The 17,102-nt window shown below is 36.6% G+C and overlaps 1 protein-coding gene and 2 long non-coding RNA genes across 4 annotated transcripts; all 3 read right to left on the bottom strand.

The window, feature by feature from the left end:
- Positions 1–394: 394 nt before the first annotated feature.
- On the bottom strand, positions 395–2,188 carry LOC130014744 (uncharacterized). Its single transcript, XR_007640255.2, has 2 exons — positions 1,398–2,188; positions 395–664 (listed from the first exon to the last, which is right to left on the bottom strand). It is a non-coding gene; the product is annotated as an uncharacterized LOC130014744 (long non-coding RNA).
- A 5,891-nt stretch (positions 2,189–8,079) lies between these two features.
- LOC126676230 (uncharacterized) lies at positions 8,080–10,738 on the bottom strand. Of its 2 annotated transcripts, XR_007640253.2 has the most exons (3): positions 10,566–10,738; positions 9,083–9,157; positions 8,080–8,349 (listed from the first exon to the last, which is right to left on the bottom strand). It is a non-coding gene; the product is annotated as an uncharacterized LOC126676230 (long non-coding RNA). The 2 variants fall into 2 exon arrangements; XR_008790539.1 differs by lacking the exon at positions 9,083–9,157.
- Positions 10,739–11,031: 293 nt separating this feature from the next.
- Positions 11,032–12,824, bottom strand: LOC130015411 (uncharacterized). The gene is made up of 5 exons (XM_056105501.1): positions 12,573–12,824; positions 11,735–12,446; positions 11,319–11,668; positions 11,151–11,273; positions 11,032–11,076 (listed from the first exon to the last, which is right to left on the bottom strand). The coding sequence occupies exons 1-5, from the start codon at positions 12,822–12,824 to the stop codon at positions 11,032–11,034; spliced, it is 1,482 nt and encodes a 493-aa protein (XP_055961476.1).
- Positions 12,825–17,102: the final 4,278 nt, after the last annotated feature.

The following is a 17,102-nucleotide window of genomic DNA, read 5'->3' as shown; positions in this document are numbered from 1 at the left end:
CTCCGTGAGCGGTATTGTCCCACCTTGCTCCCAACTACGCTTGTTCATAATTATGTCTTTCAAGAATTTTGCATATTGGGGCATCTCCCGAAGTGCATCCGCCAAGCTTAGATTGATTTGCAATTTCTTGAAAATCTCAAGGAACTTGTGAAATTTTTCGTTTCCTTGAGCTTTCCTCAACCGGCTTGGGAATGGAACCGGTGGTACAAACGGTGGAGGTGGTGGCAGTGTCACGACCCAAAATCGAGGGCCGCGACCGGCGCTAGGGAATGGGAGTGGTAGCTCCGAAACCCGTAGCAAGCCTAGAAATCACTATAAATTTTTTTTCGCGAAACATTCTCAAAATGTTTTTTTTTTTAAAAAAAAAAACTTCTTTAAACGATACAAGACGATCTTTAGAAATCAGGGTCTTACAAAGCGATATCTCATATCAAGCAATGCCCTGTTTCTCACATATATGTAAACGGTTTAAAAGCGCAGTATAAAGCCTTTATACATATCAGAGTATAAACAAAATATTTAAAACCGTTTGACAAAACATAATTACACTCTAGGACTCGACTACTGCAGCACTACTGATTGGTTCCTTCTTTCTGTACTCGCGGACTTCTGGAACAAGGATAGAAGTCCGTTACATCTGATACTATACACCTGAAACATAACACTATTGGGGGGTCAGACAACGCTGAGTGAGTTCGCATTTACTTAAGATATTATAAATATAAATTGCATAAACATATATTAAAACAAACAACAATATTTGATCCGATGAAACCCTAATCTTAAATTAATACTATTTCCTATTCGTATCATACTCATATTGTATCCATTAATATTATATCAAATCATTTTAATCCAAGTGGTACGGTCCCGAGATAGTTCAACCGAGTTACTCGTTACCACGTGACATAGTCCCGAGATAATTCAACCGAGTTACATCATGTCACTGCTTAACCCCAAGGTGTGAGTCCCGAGATAGTTCAACCGAGTTACTCACTAGATACGGGTCCCGAGATAGTTCAACCGAGTTACTCACGTATCTAACAAAAATTATAATCCTCCTTTCCAATACCCAAACATGATTAGCGTATATTGAGCTCATATCAAACATTTTCAAATACAAACATCTATCGACACTAATTCTATGACTGACCCGGACACTGGTGATCACACAGCCTATTGACGCCCAATAGGTAGCTCGTTTCCTCGGATCATTAAAGCAAACATCACAATTTACAAATAACAACAATACGTCAAATAGTGTATCCAAGCCATATCATGAGTAAAGTATTCACATGAAGTACCCAAGTAATAATATATATGCAATGCAATTAATAGATTACCACACAAATAACAACTTATAATGATAATATACGAAAGTAAATAGCAAAACTCACAGTTTTCTATCCAAAAGCTAAGGTCATATCGCGTTCTTTAAGTACCGTGTTCCGTTGGTAGTCGCCTCGCCGAGTCTACGAAAATACGATAATGAATCGTAGTTAAAATGGATCCTAATCCAAAGGTGTTCTAACTATAGAATACTTTGTGACTAAATCAATTTATTTTGCCTCAGAATAAATTGATTACATTTTAATATTATAATCCCATAATTTATAGTTTTTCTTAGCTCGAAACGTCAATTTATAACTCAATTAATTAACGACTTCACATTTCGTTAATTAAAACTAGTTTTCCCAAAACTAGCTAATTAGCCGACTTTGGACTATTAAAATGTTTATTTAAAATGGCCCGACTTCCAAACAAATTTGATATCTTTATAGTACCTAACCCCATCTACAACTTTTGTTTAGATTCTAAACTGAAATTATCGTCCTAAGGTGTCAGAAATTGATCCCGAAGTTGGTTCCTTAAATTTGACAGTTTTGGCCTGAAAACAGTTTACTACAGCTACTGTTTCGGGCTTAGAAACAGGGCACGTAAATTGGTCATATTCCAAAACAAATTTTACATTCCTATAGTTCATAACGTCCTCTACAATTTACGTTTAGACATCGTACTCAAAATCAAACCCGAAGGTGTCGGAAACTAGCCTCGAAGTTGCTACCTCGGGCTGTTTTATTGACAGCAGAACAGCCCTATGGGCTGCTGTTTACAGCCAAATTTTCAGCTGTCTGGCCATTGTTATGGCAGCAGCTCTCTTATGCTTTCGTTCTTTGTTCCGTAACGAACAAAACGACTAGCCCGCAATTCGCTCTCAAAGTTTGCTCCTCGCTATGTTTAAATCCTTATGTTAACTTACAATTTATTTTCATACTTAACATTAGACTTAAACATCAACTCTATTACCAATCAATCACTTCATATTAACCTTAAAAATGTATCCTCTATATATTTTTCATACCTTAAACTACTCCCTTAAAACACTTTCACATCAACTTATCTCGTTATAAACAATCGTTATAAAACCGTCAAACAACGCTTATTAACACGAACCAATTACCACGGGAATAGGGCTGATTTAGCGTCAATATTACGCTCCTTACGACGGCCGAGGGCTGCGTTTGCAGCCCTCAAAAGAGCAGCTCAGCTCTGCTCATAAGAGCAGAGCCGAGCTCTGCTCTCTCGGCAGAATTCTGCCTTCGGCAGAATTCTGCTCTTGAGAGCAGAATTTGCTGCTCTTGGTGAGAAGCAATTGCTGCTCACCGGAGCAAACTCCGGCCACCGGAAACCTATTCCGACGTGCTCTTAAGGTTAGCCATTAACGCATCCATTTATTTGCTCAAAATCTCAACTAAAACAACTCTCAATCTCACCCACAACACAATACATCAAAAATCATAATCTAAATCAAAAACCTTAAAATTTCCTAAGCTTAAATCATAATATACAATCATTAATTTTTCAATGAAACCACCATACCTTGATCTCCTTGGATTGTAGAGTATTTTGCTTTCAAAACTTTGGTGTTTGGGTGAAGAATTGTGAGTGTGTGAGGGAGATTGATGGATTCGGCAATGGAGTCTTCAAGGTGAGGGTTTGATGCTTCTTGGGTTATCTAATGGAGTGAAGAAGATGCTTCTAGTGGATTTTATGATAGAGTACTTAAAGGCTAAAGTACCAATTTAACTCAACACTTTTCTTTACAATTTAGTCCAATTCCGTAACTAACGTCGCGTCCAATTTTAATACGACTTCGAAATTTAACAAAATTTTCACGATCACTTCTTAATAATATTTCATGGACGATGTCATATAATTTATTAGTTTGGGACTAAATTTTTATTTTTATTTTAAATTATCCTTAATTATTAATTAGTCCCGCTAATAAGCGCTTCTAGCGAAATAATAATTTCCAATCAAACTATTGTCTCTTAACCAATTCAATTCATTTATTCTCACCATACTTCTTGACTTGAATCTCATTTCCGACCTACTTGTCATTAACTTCATAAATTAGAATTTGCGGCACGAGCTAATCCCTAAAAAAATATTCCGGGTTATTACATTCTTCCCCCCTTATAATAAATTCGTCCTCGAATTTAAACTTTTGCCTCTTACTTACTCCATCATTTTTTTGTGACATATTATTGCTCCATGTATCGCCCTTTATAACATTTACGTATTTTTAACAAACTCATTCTTATTGCGTCCATAATCCTTATATAAGGTTTCCATCTACGTTCTTATGAAATTGCTGCTTAATTCTCCATTTGACAATCGCGACAGTTAACTCCTAAACATCTTTCTTAGGAGGGTCATATTCTGATATTGACTCGATCTAATGGTCCCATCAAAGTTATCTTAGTTTTGTTAATCTCGACGATCTTTTCAGATATTTCTTCGCACAATAACTCTTTGTTTACTTCTTCTGTCTGTGGTTGAATTCACAAAAGAGAAGTGTGATTCCAACTTTCTGCTTTTATCCAAAACGACTACATTTTTCCTAGGTGTTTTCTTTTCCTTTGTATAGTTTACACTGAATAACTGCCTTTGTTATCAAGCTTTTGATTCACTTTACGATGTCTGTTAATCCTTTTTTTAAAAGATGGTTACTTTTATCATATTTTCTTAATATGATAATTACTAGCACGTTGATGCCTAATGTCCGTTGTACAAGAGATGAATAATCTCTTCGTGAACTTCCTTCGTTCGCGCGTAGCTGCTCCGTATACAATTCTCGTAATGGAGGAATAGCAATTGGTAGGATAAAAATTGTTATCGTGTTAAAATTTTATTCCCGTTATCTATTAACTCCTTACCTTAATAGGTTCATATCCTTTCCACTTCTTATCGTTCGTATTCGTCAATCTTTATTCGTCGTTCGCTTCCTTAATATTATAAGAGCAGTGTCATCCTGGACACCAACTTTTGAACTTTTCTTTTTAACTACTTTTGGTATTAATCAAAACTAAATTTGATTAATTAGCCCAATCCAATAGGGTAACTTATGGTTTCAAGTTACTTTAAACTTGTCCAAAATCTTGCTTATCTAGCTTACTTTGGCTGTCCAAATTGCTTATTCATAAGCATTTGTTTAATGAACGAAACTGGTATTTGTATTGTTCACAAAATCTTTTATCACTTCCCTTTTGTACTTTGGATTGAAATTGAAACCCGCAAGCGTCGAAAATTGGCCCGAAAGTTACTTCCTAGGACTATCGTTATCTGCTTGCATATGCTGTTGTTTGAGCCTATGAACTAAGCATCTGATCAATCTTTACTTGAAACATATTTGATATTTTTATACCTTATCGTTCTGTCTACATTTTTCATGTAGAGTCAAACTACTTTCAACATTTTCTTAATATCCGAAATTGTCTCTTTAGTCGTTGACAACTATGTTTACCAAAGTTGCCTTGCTTAGTAAGATCATTAGTCTCCTGAAATATTTACTTATACTTTTCTCTTCTTATTAAGTATAAGGTTAATTCTTTACCTTATTTCAAAGCTCATTCTTCCGTAGATTTCTTATTTTGTGATGTGTTGTTATTTAACACATATTCCTTATCTCCAACTAAAGTATCTTCTTGTCTTATGTCCTTTAGTTCTTTGCTTCTCTCAATCTTCATCATGAACTATTATTCCATAATAGTACAATCGATTCTCTTTCACTTGTTTCTCGAGACTTTATCTTTAGTCATAGCTCTTATTCATTAAGTTATACTATTCCTTAATGAGTTTTTATTCCATTCCCACTTCTCAAGCTTATCGACATCCGACGTCAGCTTTCTTGGCGTTTCGTTCCTCCTTGTATTTAATCACGTTCATGTTTACCTTCTCCTCTTTCGCTTCCGTTGCTCTTGATTATCCATTTACTAACTATTGTCTTTATAGTTAGATTTATACGGTCTTTCGTCCAACAGTCTTATTCGTGTCTTATGATAGTTAGGAATTTCTTTTCCTTCACCACTAATCATGGACTTCATAACTTCATGAATCTTATGAAGTGGAATGCCTTCCTGGCATTACTTATTATGTATTGTTATCCACAATATATCTTAGCTCTCGATCCTTCATTTTAACTATCTATATCAGACTGGTAATATCCTTTACCAATATCCAATGAAATCCTTACATTTCCTTTACTATGATTCTTGATCATTTTATACCTCTCGTCTCAATGTACATGTTGCTTCCAATCCTTTTTATTCATCTTATTCTGTTGTACATATTACCTTTGGATCTTTTAATCTTAGTGAATATAGGACTGGTATCTCCTTTAGCATTGTCTAGTGAAGTTCTTAGCTTTGTCTTAACTTACCTCGCGATCGTCTTGCGATCATCGTGTACTTATTTCTTTAATATCTCCCACCTCTACTATCTATAAGAGTTTGAGGTTACTCTTTTATGTTCATCGACGGTTGTGCCCTTGGTCTTGTGCATATCTATTTCTCATCTTCCTACTGACATCTCATCTACTAGTAAGGTTGATCCTATACTTAGATCAGCTCTATCCTTCTTGACACCATGTGTCTATGACTATATAGAAGTCGATTCCTCTTATCTTCTTGTTACTTTCCCTGTAACGTCTTTAATTCCATCCGTCGATTACCTTTATCGAGTGTCACACAATATACGTAAGTTGTTTAAGCTTTATCTATGTCGATCATCTTAATCGATCTCTTCGTACTCTTCCGTCCATTTTTTATTCTTATACTTCCTTAAACTTGAATGCCTCTTTATAGGTATCTTACTTCAAGCTTTCATAGGTGTCCTTATTTATTGTTTCTTGTTTCGATTTATTCTATAACATCTTCGTGTTGTAGCTCAACTACTGCGTCGAGTCTCTCCTTTCTATTCCTTTATATCCCTCTATGTCTATATGGCTTACTAGCCTTATCGATTATTTATTTGTTCGCTTCTTTAAGCGTCGTCGATCAATATCCTTATTCTCCTTAGGGCTTATGTATTCGCATATCACGACTTCACATCATCCTTTCCGTTATCTATATCAATCATATCTCGAGATATCGATGTTTTCGATCATACACCTAGATGTCGTTACTCTTGATCGTCGTTGCACCCCTTATTCTCGAGGTGACTTAATTGCCTTATACAATTCTTACCCTCAAAGGTTCTACCTATGAGGTGTGAGCTATGTTCACCATTAAACTATCTCTACACAATCTTTTTTTTTATATGTTATTGCTCTTTGTTAAAGTTTATATATTGGTGTCACAGGAAATTCCATCTGGTTTTCTTACATTTCAAATCAATTTGACTTTGCCCGCGGGACTTTCAAAACAATTTCTTTTCAAATCAAATACAATTTCAATCATATAGTTTCAAAACCTTTAGTATAATTGCGCATCAGAGTGATGACACCTCTCATCACTAAAGAGTTGCTATTTCAATTGCTTTTAATTGCTCGTATCAGCGAATGTATGATGCAGAGTCTATATTTTGTAAAATTATGGTTTTATATCAAAATATTTATACATATATGCTGATACTGCAATGTATTTTCAATCATGTCTTTCATGCTTTCTATGGCATACTATATGCTGGGTCTGCGCACAATTATACTTTTAAAAGAAATCTCAAAATTTTGTTTCTTTTGTAAACACCATAAGTCAACTCAGATCGGAACTTCTGTGACATTTTTGCTTTTCTTTATTATGGCTTTTTATCAATCTTATTGGTGTATTTTATTCTTATTCTCTATCTTCCTATCATATACTTATAAGCTACGTTCAGGGCATAGCTTAGGTTATTCGTGCATGTTTGACATTTTGTAGAGTATGTCGAACTCTTTCAATGTATGTTTAATGTGTGTTCAATGTATGTTCTCTATGTTTTGTTTCCTTCCTAAAGGAATATCTTAGGTTATGCACCTAGGTTCTCATTCTTCCTAGTGCATCGTCTATTCGATAACGATCTATCTCTGATACGATATGTCTATACCATAATGGCTTGCCTTATTGGCCAAACCATAGCTACTATAAGCAGTGTGATAGCACAAAGAATACATATCGTACTTGGGGGTGCTTGACTAGATTAGCCTCATTCTCGGATCACTATTCTTGATCGGCGACCTTTGATTCTCTTCGGGCTATTTCTGGTATACATGAGTTACATCCTCTCTGTTTGATGCACCGTGTGGCTGAGCCTCGTCTTGCTCAGACATGCTTGTGAGAGTCCATTTCTCACATGTCCTTCTTCGTATGCACATTGCGTATGCATACTCTATCATAAATGAAACACGCATCCTTATCGCATATACATAATCCATATAGAACAAACAACGTTTCACAAAGCAATCGATTATAAAGACTCGCATCCTATCAAGGAGAGTTAGAAGTTTAGAAAATAAATGAGGACCTATTAATGACATGACTCGAGTCCTATTGCTGCAGTAGTTCCTAGCTTAACCAAGTGATAATGTCAAACCTAGGTAAAAACGATCACCTATAAGCAATGGCCTATGAATCTAACCATTGCTCTGATACCACCTTTGTCACGATCCAAAATCGAGGGCCGCGACCGGCGCTAGGGAATGGGAGTGGTAGCTCCGAAACCCGTAGCAAGCCTAGAAATCACTATAAATTTTTTTTCGCGAAACATTCTCAAAATGTTTTTTTTTTAAAAAAAAACTTCTTTAAACGATACAAGACGATCTTTAGAAATCAGGGTCTTACAAAGCGATATCTCATATCAAGCAATGCCCTGTTTCTCACATATATGTAAACGGTTTAAAAGCGCAGTATAAAGCCTTTATACATATCAGAGTATAAACAAAATATTTAAAACCGTTTGACAAAACATAATTACACTCTAGGACTCGACTACTGCAGCACTACTGATTGGTTCCTTCTTTCTGTACTCGCGGACTTCTGGAACAAGGATAGAAGTCCGTTACATCTGATACTATACACCTGAAACATAACACTATTGGGGGGTCAGACAACGCTGAGTGAGTTCGCATTTACTTAAGATATTATAAATATAAATTGCATAAACATATATTAAAACAAACAACAATATTTGATCCGATGAAACCCTAATCTTAAATTAATACTATTTCCTATTCGTATCATACTCATATTGTATCCATTAATATTATATCAAATCATTTTAATCCAAGTGGTACGGTCCCGAGATAGTTCAACCGAGTTACTCGTTACCACGTGACATAGTCCCGAGATAATTCAACCGAGTTACATCATGTCACTGCTTAACCCCAAGGTGTGAGTCCCGAGATAGTTCAACCGAGTTACTCACTAGATACGGGTCCCGAGATAGTTCAACCGAGTTACTCACGTATCTAACAAAAATTATAATCCTCCTTTCCAATACCCAAACATGATTAGCGTATATTGAGCTCATATCAAACATTTTCAAATACAAACATCTATCGACACTAATTCTATGACTGACCCGGACACTGGTGATCACACAGCCTATTGACGCCCAATAGGTAGCTCGTTTCCTCGGATCATTAAAGCAAACATCACAATTTACAAATAACAACAATACGTCAAATAGTGTATCCAAGCCATATCATGAGTAAAGTATTCACATGAAGTACCCAAGTAATAATATATATGCAATGCAATTAATAGATTACCACTCAAATAACAACTTATAATGATAATATACGAAAGTAAATAGCAAAACTCACAGTTTTCTATCCAAAAGCTAAGGTCATATCGCGTTCTTTAAGTACCGTGTTCCGTTGGTAGTCGCCTCGCCGAGTCTACGAAAATACGATAATGAATCGTAGTTAAAATGGATCCTAATCCAAAGGTGTTCTAACTATAGAATACTTTGTGACTAAATCAATTTATTTTGCCTCAGAATAAATTGATTACATTTTAATATTATAATCCCATAATTTATAGTTTTTCTTAGCTCGAAATGTCAATTTATAACTCAATTAATTAACGACTTCACATTTCGTTAATTAAAACTAGTTTTCCCAAAACTAGCTAATTAGCCGACTTTGGACTATTAAAATGTTTATTTAAAATGGCCCGACTTCCAAACAAATTTGATATCTTTATAGTACCTAACCCCATCTACAACTTTTGTTTAGATTCTAAACTGAAATTATCGTCCTAAGGTGTCAGAAATTGATCCCGAAGTTGGTTCCTTAAATTTGACAGTTTTGGCCTGAAAACAGTTTACTACAGCTACTGTTTCGGGCTTAGAAACAGGGCACGTAAATTGGTCATATTCCAAAACAAATTTTACATTCCTATAGTTCATAACGTCCTCTACAATTTACGTTTAGACATCGTACTCAAAATCAAACCCGAAGGTGTCGGAAACTAGCCTCGAAGTTGCTACCTCGGGCTGTTTTATTGACAGCAGAACAGCCCTATGGGCTGCTGTTTACAGCCAAATTTTCAGCTGTCTGGCCATTGTTATGGCAGCAGCTCTCTTATGCTTTCGTTCTTTGTTCCGTAACGAACAAAACGACTAGCCCGCAATTCGCTCTCAAAGTTTGCTCCTCGCTATGTTTAAATCCTTATGTTAACTTACAATTTATTTTCATACTTAACATTAGACTTAAACATCAACTCTATTACCAATCAATCACTTCATATTAACCTTAAAAATGTATCCTCTATATATTTTTCATACCTTAAACTACTCCCTTAAAACACTTTCACATCAACTTATCTCGTTATAAACAATCGTTATAAAACCGTCAAACAACGCTTATTAACACGAACCAATTACCACGGGAATAGGGCTGATTTAGCGTCAATATTACGCTCCTTACGACGGCCGAGGGCTGCGTTTGCAGCCCTCAAAAGAGCAGCTCAGCTCTGCTCATAAGAGCAGAGCCGAGCTCTGCTCTCTCGGCAGAATTCTGCCTTCGGCAGAATTCTGCTCTTGAGAGCAGAATTTGCTGCTCTTGGTGAGAAGCAATTGCTGCTCACCGGAGCAAACTCCGGCCACCGGAAACCTATTCCGACGTGCTCTTAAGGTTAGCCATTAACGCATCCATTTATTTGCTCAAAATCTCAACTAAAACAACTCTCAATCTCACCCACAACACAATACATCAAAAATCATAATCTAAATCAAAAACCTTAAAATTTCCTAAGCTTAAATCATAATATACAATCATTAATTTTTCAATGAAACCACCATACCTTGATCTCCTTTGATTGTAGAGTATTTTGCTTTCAAAACTTTGGTGTTTGGGTGAAGAATTGTGAGTGTGTGAGGGAGATTGATGGATTCGGCAATGGAGTCTTCAAGGTGAGGGTTTGATGCTTCTTGGGTTATCTAATGGAGTGAAGAAGATGCTTCTAGTGGATTTTATGATAGAGTACTTAAAGGCTAAAGTACCAATTTAACTCAACACTTTTCTTTACAATTTAGTCCAATTCCGTAACTAACGTCGCGTCCAATTTTAATACGACTTCGAAATTTAACAAAATTTTCACGATCACTTCTTAATAATATTTCATGGACGATGTCATATAATTTATTAGTTTGGGACTAAATTTTTATTTTTATTTTAAATTATCCTTAATTATTAATTAGTCCCGCTAATAAGCGCTTCTAGCGAAATAATAATTTCCAATCAAACTATTGTCTCTTAACCAATTCAATTCATTTATTCTCACCATACTTCTTGACTTGAATCTCATTTCCGACCTACTTGTCATTAACTTCATAAATTAGAATTTGCGGCACGAGCTAATCCCTAAAAAAATATTCTGGGTTATTACAGGCGGCCTCACATAGGGCTCTTCAATCTCGACAACCACTTCCTCACATTCCTTTGGCAACTCTTGACTTGAACTTGCTATGTCAATTACCACTTGAGGCTCATCCTCCTCGACAACTTGCCTCTTTCCGTTGGCTTTCTCAAGGTTTCTCCCGCTTCGGAGCTCTACCGCCTTAACATGTTCTCTAGGGTTATTCTCCGTAGTAGATGGCAATCCCCCTTGTGGTCTACCTTGAAGATTGATAGCAAGTTGAGAGATTTGAGTCTCAAGCATTTGATTAGTGGCGGCTTGATTCTTTTGAAGTTGCTTCATCTCTCTAAGCTCATCCATCAACTTAGCAAGCATATTCCCTTCATCCATGTTTCTTTGAGGTTGAAACCCGGGAGGATGTTGAGGTCTATCACCATAATTATACCCTTGGCCTTGATTGCCTTCATAGTGACCTTGTTGTTGTGGAGGCCTATTGTTGCCTTGAAAGCTTGAACCCGCTTGATTAGACCCTTGAGCATTGCCTTGCCCTTCTTGATTTCTCCACCCAAAATTTGGATGATTCCTCCATCCGGGGTTGTAGGTGTTTGAGTAACGATCATTAGCTTGCCTTTGACCCCCAATGTAATTCACTTGCTCACTCAAGGCTTGACCCGTAACTAGGCACTCTCCTCCCGAATGGCCAAAATCACCACAAAACTCACAACCGACTTGAACATAAGCCACCGGAGCATTCCTTTGCATAGGAGCGACTTGTTTCTTGAGAGCATCCACTTGAGCTTGAAGCGAAGCATTTGTGGCTTTTATGGACTCCATCTCCCTCACTTGATCAAGAGTCATGAGTGACTTTTGATTTGGTGGCGCTCTTCTCTTCATAGGACCCCAAGTACTACTAACCACGGCTAATTTTTCCACCAATTCAAGAGCTTCTTCATAAGTCTTTTGCATAAGCGAACCGCCCGAAGCCGCATCAATAGTAGCTCGGGTAGTGACATTTGTCCCATCATAAAATATTTGTATAACATGCTCTCTATTGAGCCGATGATGAGGCACACTCCGTTGTAAATCCTTGAACCGCTCCCACGCCTCATGAAGTGATTCTCCTTCAAATTGGACAAACTCAAGTATGTCCTTAGTCAATTTTGTAGTCTTGCCATGAGGAAAATATTTGTTGAGAAAAGCTTGAGCCAACTCTCTCCAATTGTGAATAGACTCATTTGGTAGAGAATGTAACCAAATGCTAGCTTTGTCCCTCAAGGAGAAGGGGAACATCCGAAGCTTAATTTGGTCCGCCGTTATCCCATGAAGCTTGAATGTGTTTAGAACACCCAAAAACTTGGCGATATGCTCATTAGGATCCTCGTGACTCAACCCAAAGAAGGCACAACGGTTTTCCAAAAGTTGAATGGTACTTGGCTTGATCTCAAAAGTTGCCGCTTGAACCGGCATTGCAAAGCATCCAAAAGTGGCATTATCCAGATCCGGCAAGAAAAACTCGCCCAAAGTTTGTCTTTGTTGGTTTGGCACTTGTGCGTGCACTTGGGGTCGATCATCCCTTGGGTGGTCTTGTTGCCTTGGTCGGTTCACATTCCCTAATGGAGGAGCGGGTGGATATTGTTGTTCCCCTCCATCCATTAGAGGATTGAACCTCTCCTCTTGATCATAATTGTTTCCCTCGTTATTCATAACTTCGGGTATACGGGCTCTTCTTCTTACACCTCTTTCGTAGTTACCGAGGTTATCTTGGAACAGTTCTAGTGGTAAATTTGCTCGTCGCGTATTATGCATACACGAAAATCAAAATCCCTACACAAACAAAAACAAGAAAACCGAGTGTAAACCACGAAAGACAATTAATAAACAATAAAACCAAAAATAGAAAATAACGCTAACTCGACCGAATTTCAAAATACTTTCAATCAATTAAACGCAACCTTGTCCCCGGCAACGGCGCCAAAAACTTGTTAGCAAAAATACTAACTTGTAGTAATCCGGAAATACGGAATCGATCCCACGAAGACAAGAGGTTTAAAGTGAGCGAACGCGTATTTGGAAATTCAATTCGGAAAGCCACGATCAATTGGAATTATAGTAATGATTACGGAATTTAAAACTAGTGAAATTAACACTTGAAGCAATTGAAAACTAAAGCAATTAATTAATAACGGGATAAAACAATAGGTAAAAGGCGTTTAGAGGTTGTTAAATCATGCCACTAACGAATCCTAGAAAATCGGGTATAGTAGTGTTATCGGTTCGGGTCAAGTTTTCCTAGATTGCCTAATCCGCTCTCTCGAGTCCGCAATTAGGTCTAATTGAGATTAGATTAACAAGTTAAAGTCTAAATCGCTCTCGCGTAATTAGAATTCAACAATGAAAATCTAAACCAATCATGAAGCTAACTTCTAACCACCTAATCCCTAAACCGCCCTAGCGTGATTAGATTTTAGGTTTGAGATCAACTAAGTCCGTCTAATTAATTGACTCTCGCCTAATTAACTAGTCTCTAAACATAGATTAATAGATCAAGTTAATCTAAGCATTAAGCCCCAATAATCACAACAAACTCCCAACACAAATCAACCCTAATCAACTATTCAACCCATCATGGCAATCATCAACAACCCCCAAACAAGGAGTTTAGCTAGCCATTATCAAAACTAAAGCAATAATTGAACAAGAATTAAACATACTATTAAGATGTAGAGAGGTTACCTTTAATAAGTAGAAGAAGAACATTCAACAATAACTATAATAATGAAGCTTGAATAATAATAATCTTGAATTAATCACCAAAGTTAAGAACAAGAATCTGGAAAAAAACTAAGAACAATTGTATCTAAAAATCTGAGAATAGTAATAGGAAAATGGGGGCTACAAATCTAAATCTAGTGCATAACCCTAAAAAGGGAAAATAAGGTATCCTTATATAGTACAGCCCAAAATAGGGAACAAAATACAACCCATCTAGAATGTTTGGCCCAATTAGGAAATGTTCTGAGAAAAGCTGAAATCCTTCCTTTCCTCTTGTCTCGAATCGAGACACTCAACTTATGAGTGTGTCTCGATTCGAGACACACTAAGCAGATTATTCTGCTTCTCAACTCTTTGTGTCTCGATTCGAGACACCCATTTAAGTGGGATGTCTCGATTCGAGACACCTCTTCAGAAGGGGGAGTCAGACTTCTTTCGCTTCCGGCTTTAACTTCTCTCGCACTCGACTTCCGCTTCCGCTCATTTTCCACTATTCCGGCCTTAAAACTCTTCGTAATGCTCTTGATTCCCTGAAACATAAACACCCTCTATAAGCTAATCAATTCCATATAAAAGCGGGGTGAAAACACATAAAAGCATACGAAAAGACATCCTAAAGATAGGAGTATTTCACTCCTATCACTCATAAGCATGAATAATAACATTGTTGTTATTAACCTTTAGAATCAGATCACAATCTATACGGGCTTCAGAGGTAGGAATCAAAATATAAATGGACTCCATACGGTCCTTACTTGAGACCAAAGGGTGAACAGAAATTGTACTTCAAAAATGGTTGCCCAACAATGTGAACAGATCCTCCTCCCATGCTATCAATGGAACTCCAGTAAATGAAACCCAAACAAAATGCTGTTCTAATGTGAAGAACCCATTCCATAGAGAAATCTTAACAAAAAACTTGGAAAGGGTGGGAAAGATCTTCATAAATTGAGCATGGTCCTCATGATTGGAAACGTTCAAAAGAACAACGTATCTCCAATAATAGAATACGAATCAAGAGCGATACCTCTATTCTGCAAAATGAACCAACGTGAAGCACGCCAGTAATGTACTTGAGCGAGACAATAACTGAACACATCTAAAGTTTGTTGACATCCAAAGTCGAGCTATAAACAATCCCAAATTTGTTAATCACATCCATATACGAACGAGAATCTCTAAGAGAATGATGTTAAATCTATTTTGAAGAAGAAACCCTATTAGAAGCAATAAGACCTGGACGTTGCATGGTTTTTGGTTTAAGTTTATAAAATTTTAAAATAAACGCACGAATCCTCCTTGAACCTATGAAAACATTATTCAAACGGTAAAGGGTGTTTCCAACATCCTGATTCTATTTCATATGCAGAAAACCAAATCTGCTATTCGCTCAATTCTTCTTCGTAGCTAGGATTATCCATCCATGAATAAAGCATTTAGCAAAGACACGCTGCTGGTCTGAGAAAAACCATTGTTCCTGAAAATTATCAAAGTAGATTACCAGTGGAGAGGCACACAGAGACTCAATGGTTGCAACGATAGTTGAGGCTCTAAAGGTGGTCTGAGGCGGTGGAAGGGGTTTAAGGTTTGGGAAGGAAGACATTGGGCTTTCTATCTTCTGAGAATCATTCAGTGTTTTGAGTCAGTCTCGTGGCTTAAAATTAATTTTAACAAGTCCTTTTTTATTGGAATTAATGTAGATGATTTATCTATGAGTTCAGCAACTTCTATTTAGAATGCAAAGTTGAGTCTTTTCCTATAACTTATTTGGGTCTTCCTTTATCTCTGAATAAAGTGAAGGCAAAGGCTTGGGACTCGATCATTCAAAAAAATTCTTCCCACCTTTCTAGTTGGCGTGGAAATCTTCTTTCTCTTGCGGGTAGGCTTGTTTTTATAAAGTTTGTTTTTAGCAATTTGCCTATTTATTATATGTGTTCTCTTAATATTTCTCAATCGGTTATTTTGTGCCTTGAGAAGTTTATTAAGCATTTTTTATGGAATGGTTAATCAAAGGGTAATTATTTCAACAGAGTTTCTTGATCAGTTATTTGCTCCCCATTCTCTAAGTTGTTTTATGCCTTGAGAAGTTTATTATGCATTTTTTATGGAATGGTTAATCAAAGGGTAATTATTTCAACAGAGTTTCCTGGTCAGATATTTGTTCCCCATTCTCTAAAGGTGGTTTGAATATTATTCTATTTCGGTTGAAGAATTCTTGCTTACTTTTCAAATAGATTTGAAAATTGTTGAGGGTGGATGGTGGAAGTCTATAGTTTTATGTTATGTTTAACAGTTTGAACTTTTTGATCTGGTTTTATCTCGTCTCTGGAAAATCTAATAGATTGTCTCATCTTTGGAAGGGCATTTTTTGACATGCATTGAAAATTCGAAAGTTTCGAATTTATTTTTTCCGAATATTATGGCTATTGTGGGGAATGGTTATAAAATTAGCTTTTAGAAGGATAGATGGTTGGACACATTTTGTCTGCAGCAGAAATTTAATTCTTCATATAGGATTTCCAGGCATAAAAATAGCTTAATTTCAGAGATTGTGGATTGGAAAAATCCGAACTTGGTCAATTTATCTTGGAATAGACAGCCTAGATTAGTGAAGAAGAAGACTCCGACCGCCTCCAGCAGCTTGCTTCTTCATTCAGGTCTAGGCAAAGTCGAATAACTCCTGAATTTTGGCCACGGCATGATAAGTTCAGCTGGCAGCTCAAGCACCAGTTTTCTTCAGCTAATTTCTCCTGCCAAAATTGCAATTCTTTTTATGGCTTTTAGCGAAAGATCGGATCTCTTCTTTTTTGGTTCTAGTTAGGAGGGGTTTACTGATTCCAGAAAATAATAGTTTTTTTTTATTTGTTTGGAAGAGGAGGGAGGAGACTTCTGTCCATATTATTTTTCACTGTCACTACGCTCGGAAAACTAGGATGCATCTTTTGGGTTTGAGTAATATTTATTGGGTTATGCCTTATTCCTTGGAGCAAATTTCTTGTCAATGGTCTAGTCTCTCGAAGATGAAGCATAGGGAGCTTCCGAACTTGATTGTTTTTTTGTTATTTGAGCGTTATGGAAAACGAGGAATAGAAGCGTTTTCTTGTTCAAGTCTTCCCGGATTGATAACATTGTTTTTGTTAGTATTAATATGGCAGTGTTATTTTATAAGTCGTACCACTCGATTTTTTCTTATTCTAGTTTGGACGTGTT

Source organism: Mercurialis annua, linkage group LG4, assembly GCF_937616625.2.
Source record: "Mercurialis annua linkage group LG4, ddMerAnnu1.2, whole genome shotgun sequence".
Classification (NCBI taxonomy): Eukaryota; Viridiplantae; Streptophyta; class Magnoliopsida; order Malpighiales; family Euphorbiaceae; genus Mercurialis; species Mercurialis annua.
The sequence above is the reverse complement of the archived record's forward strand: the minus strand, read 5'-3'. Positions and strand labels throughout refer to the sequence as shown.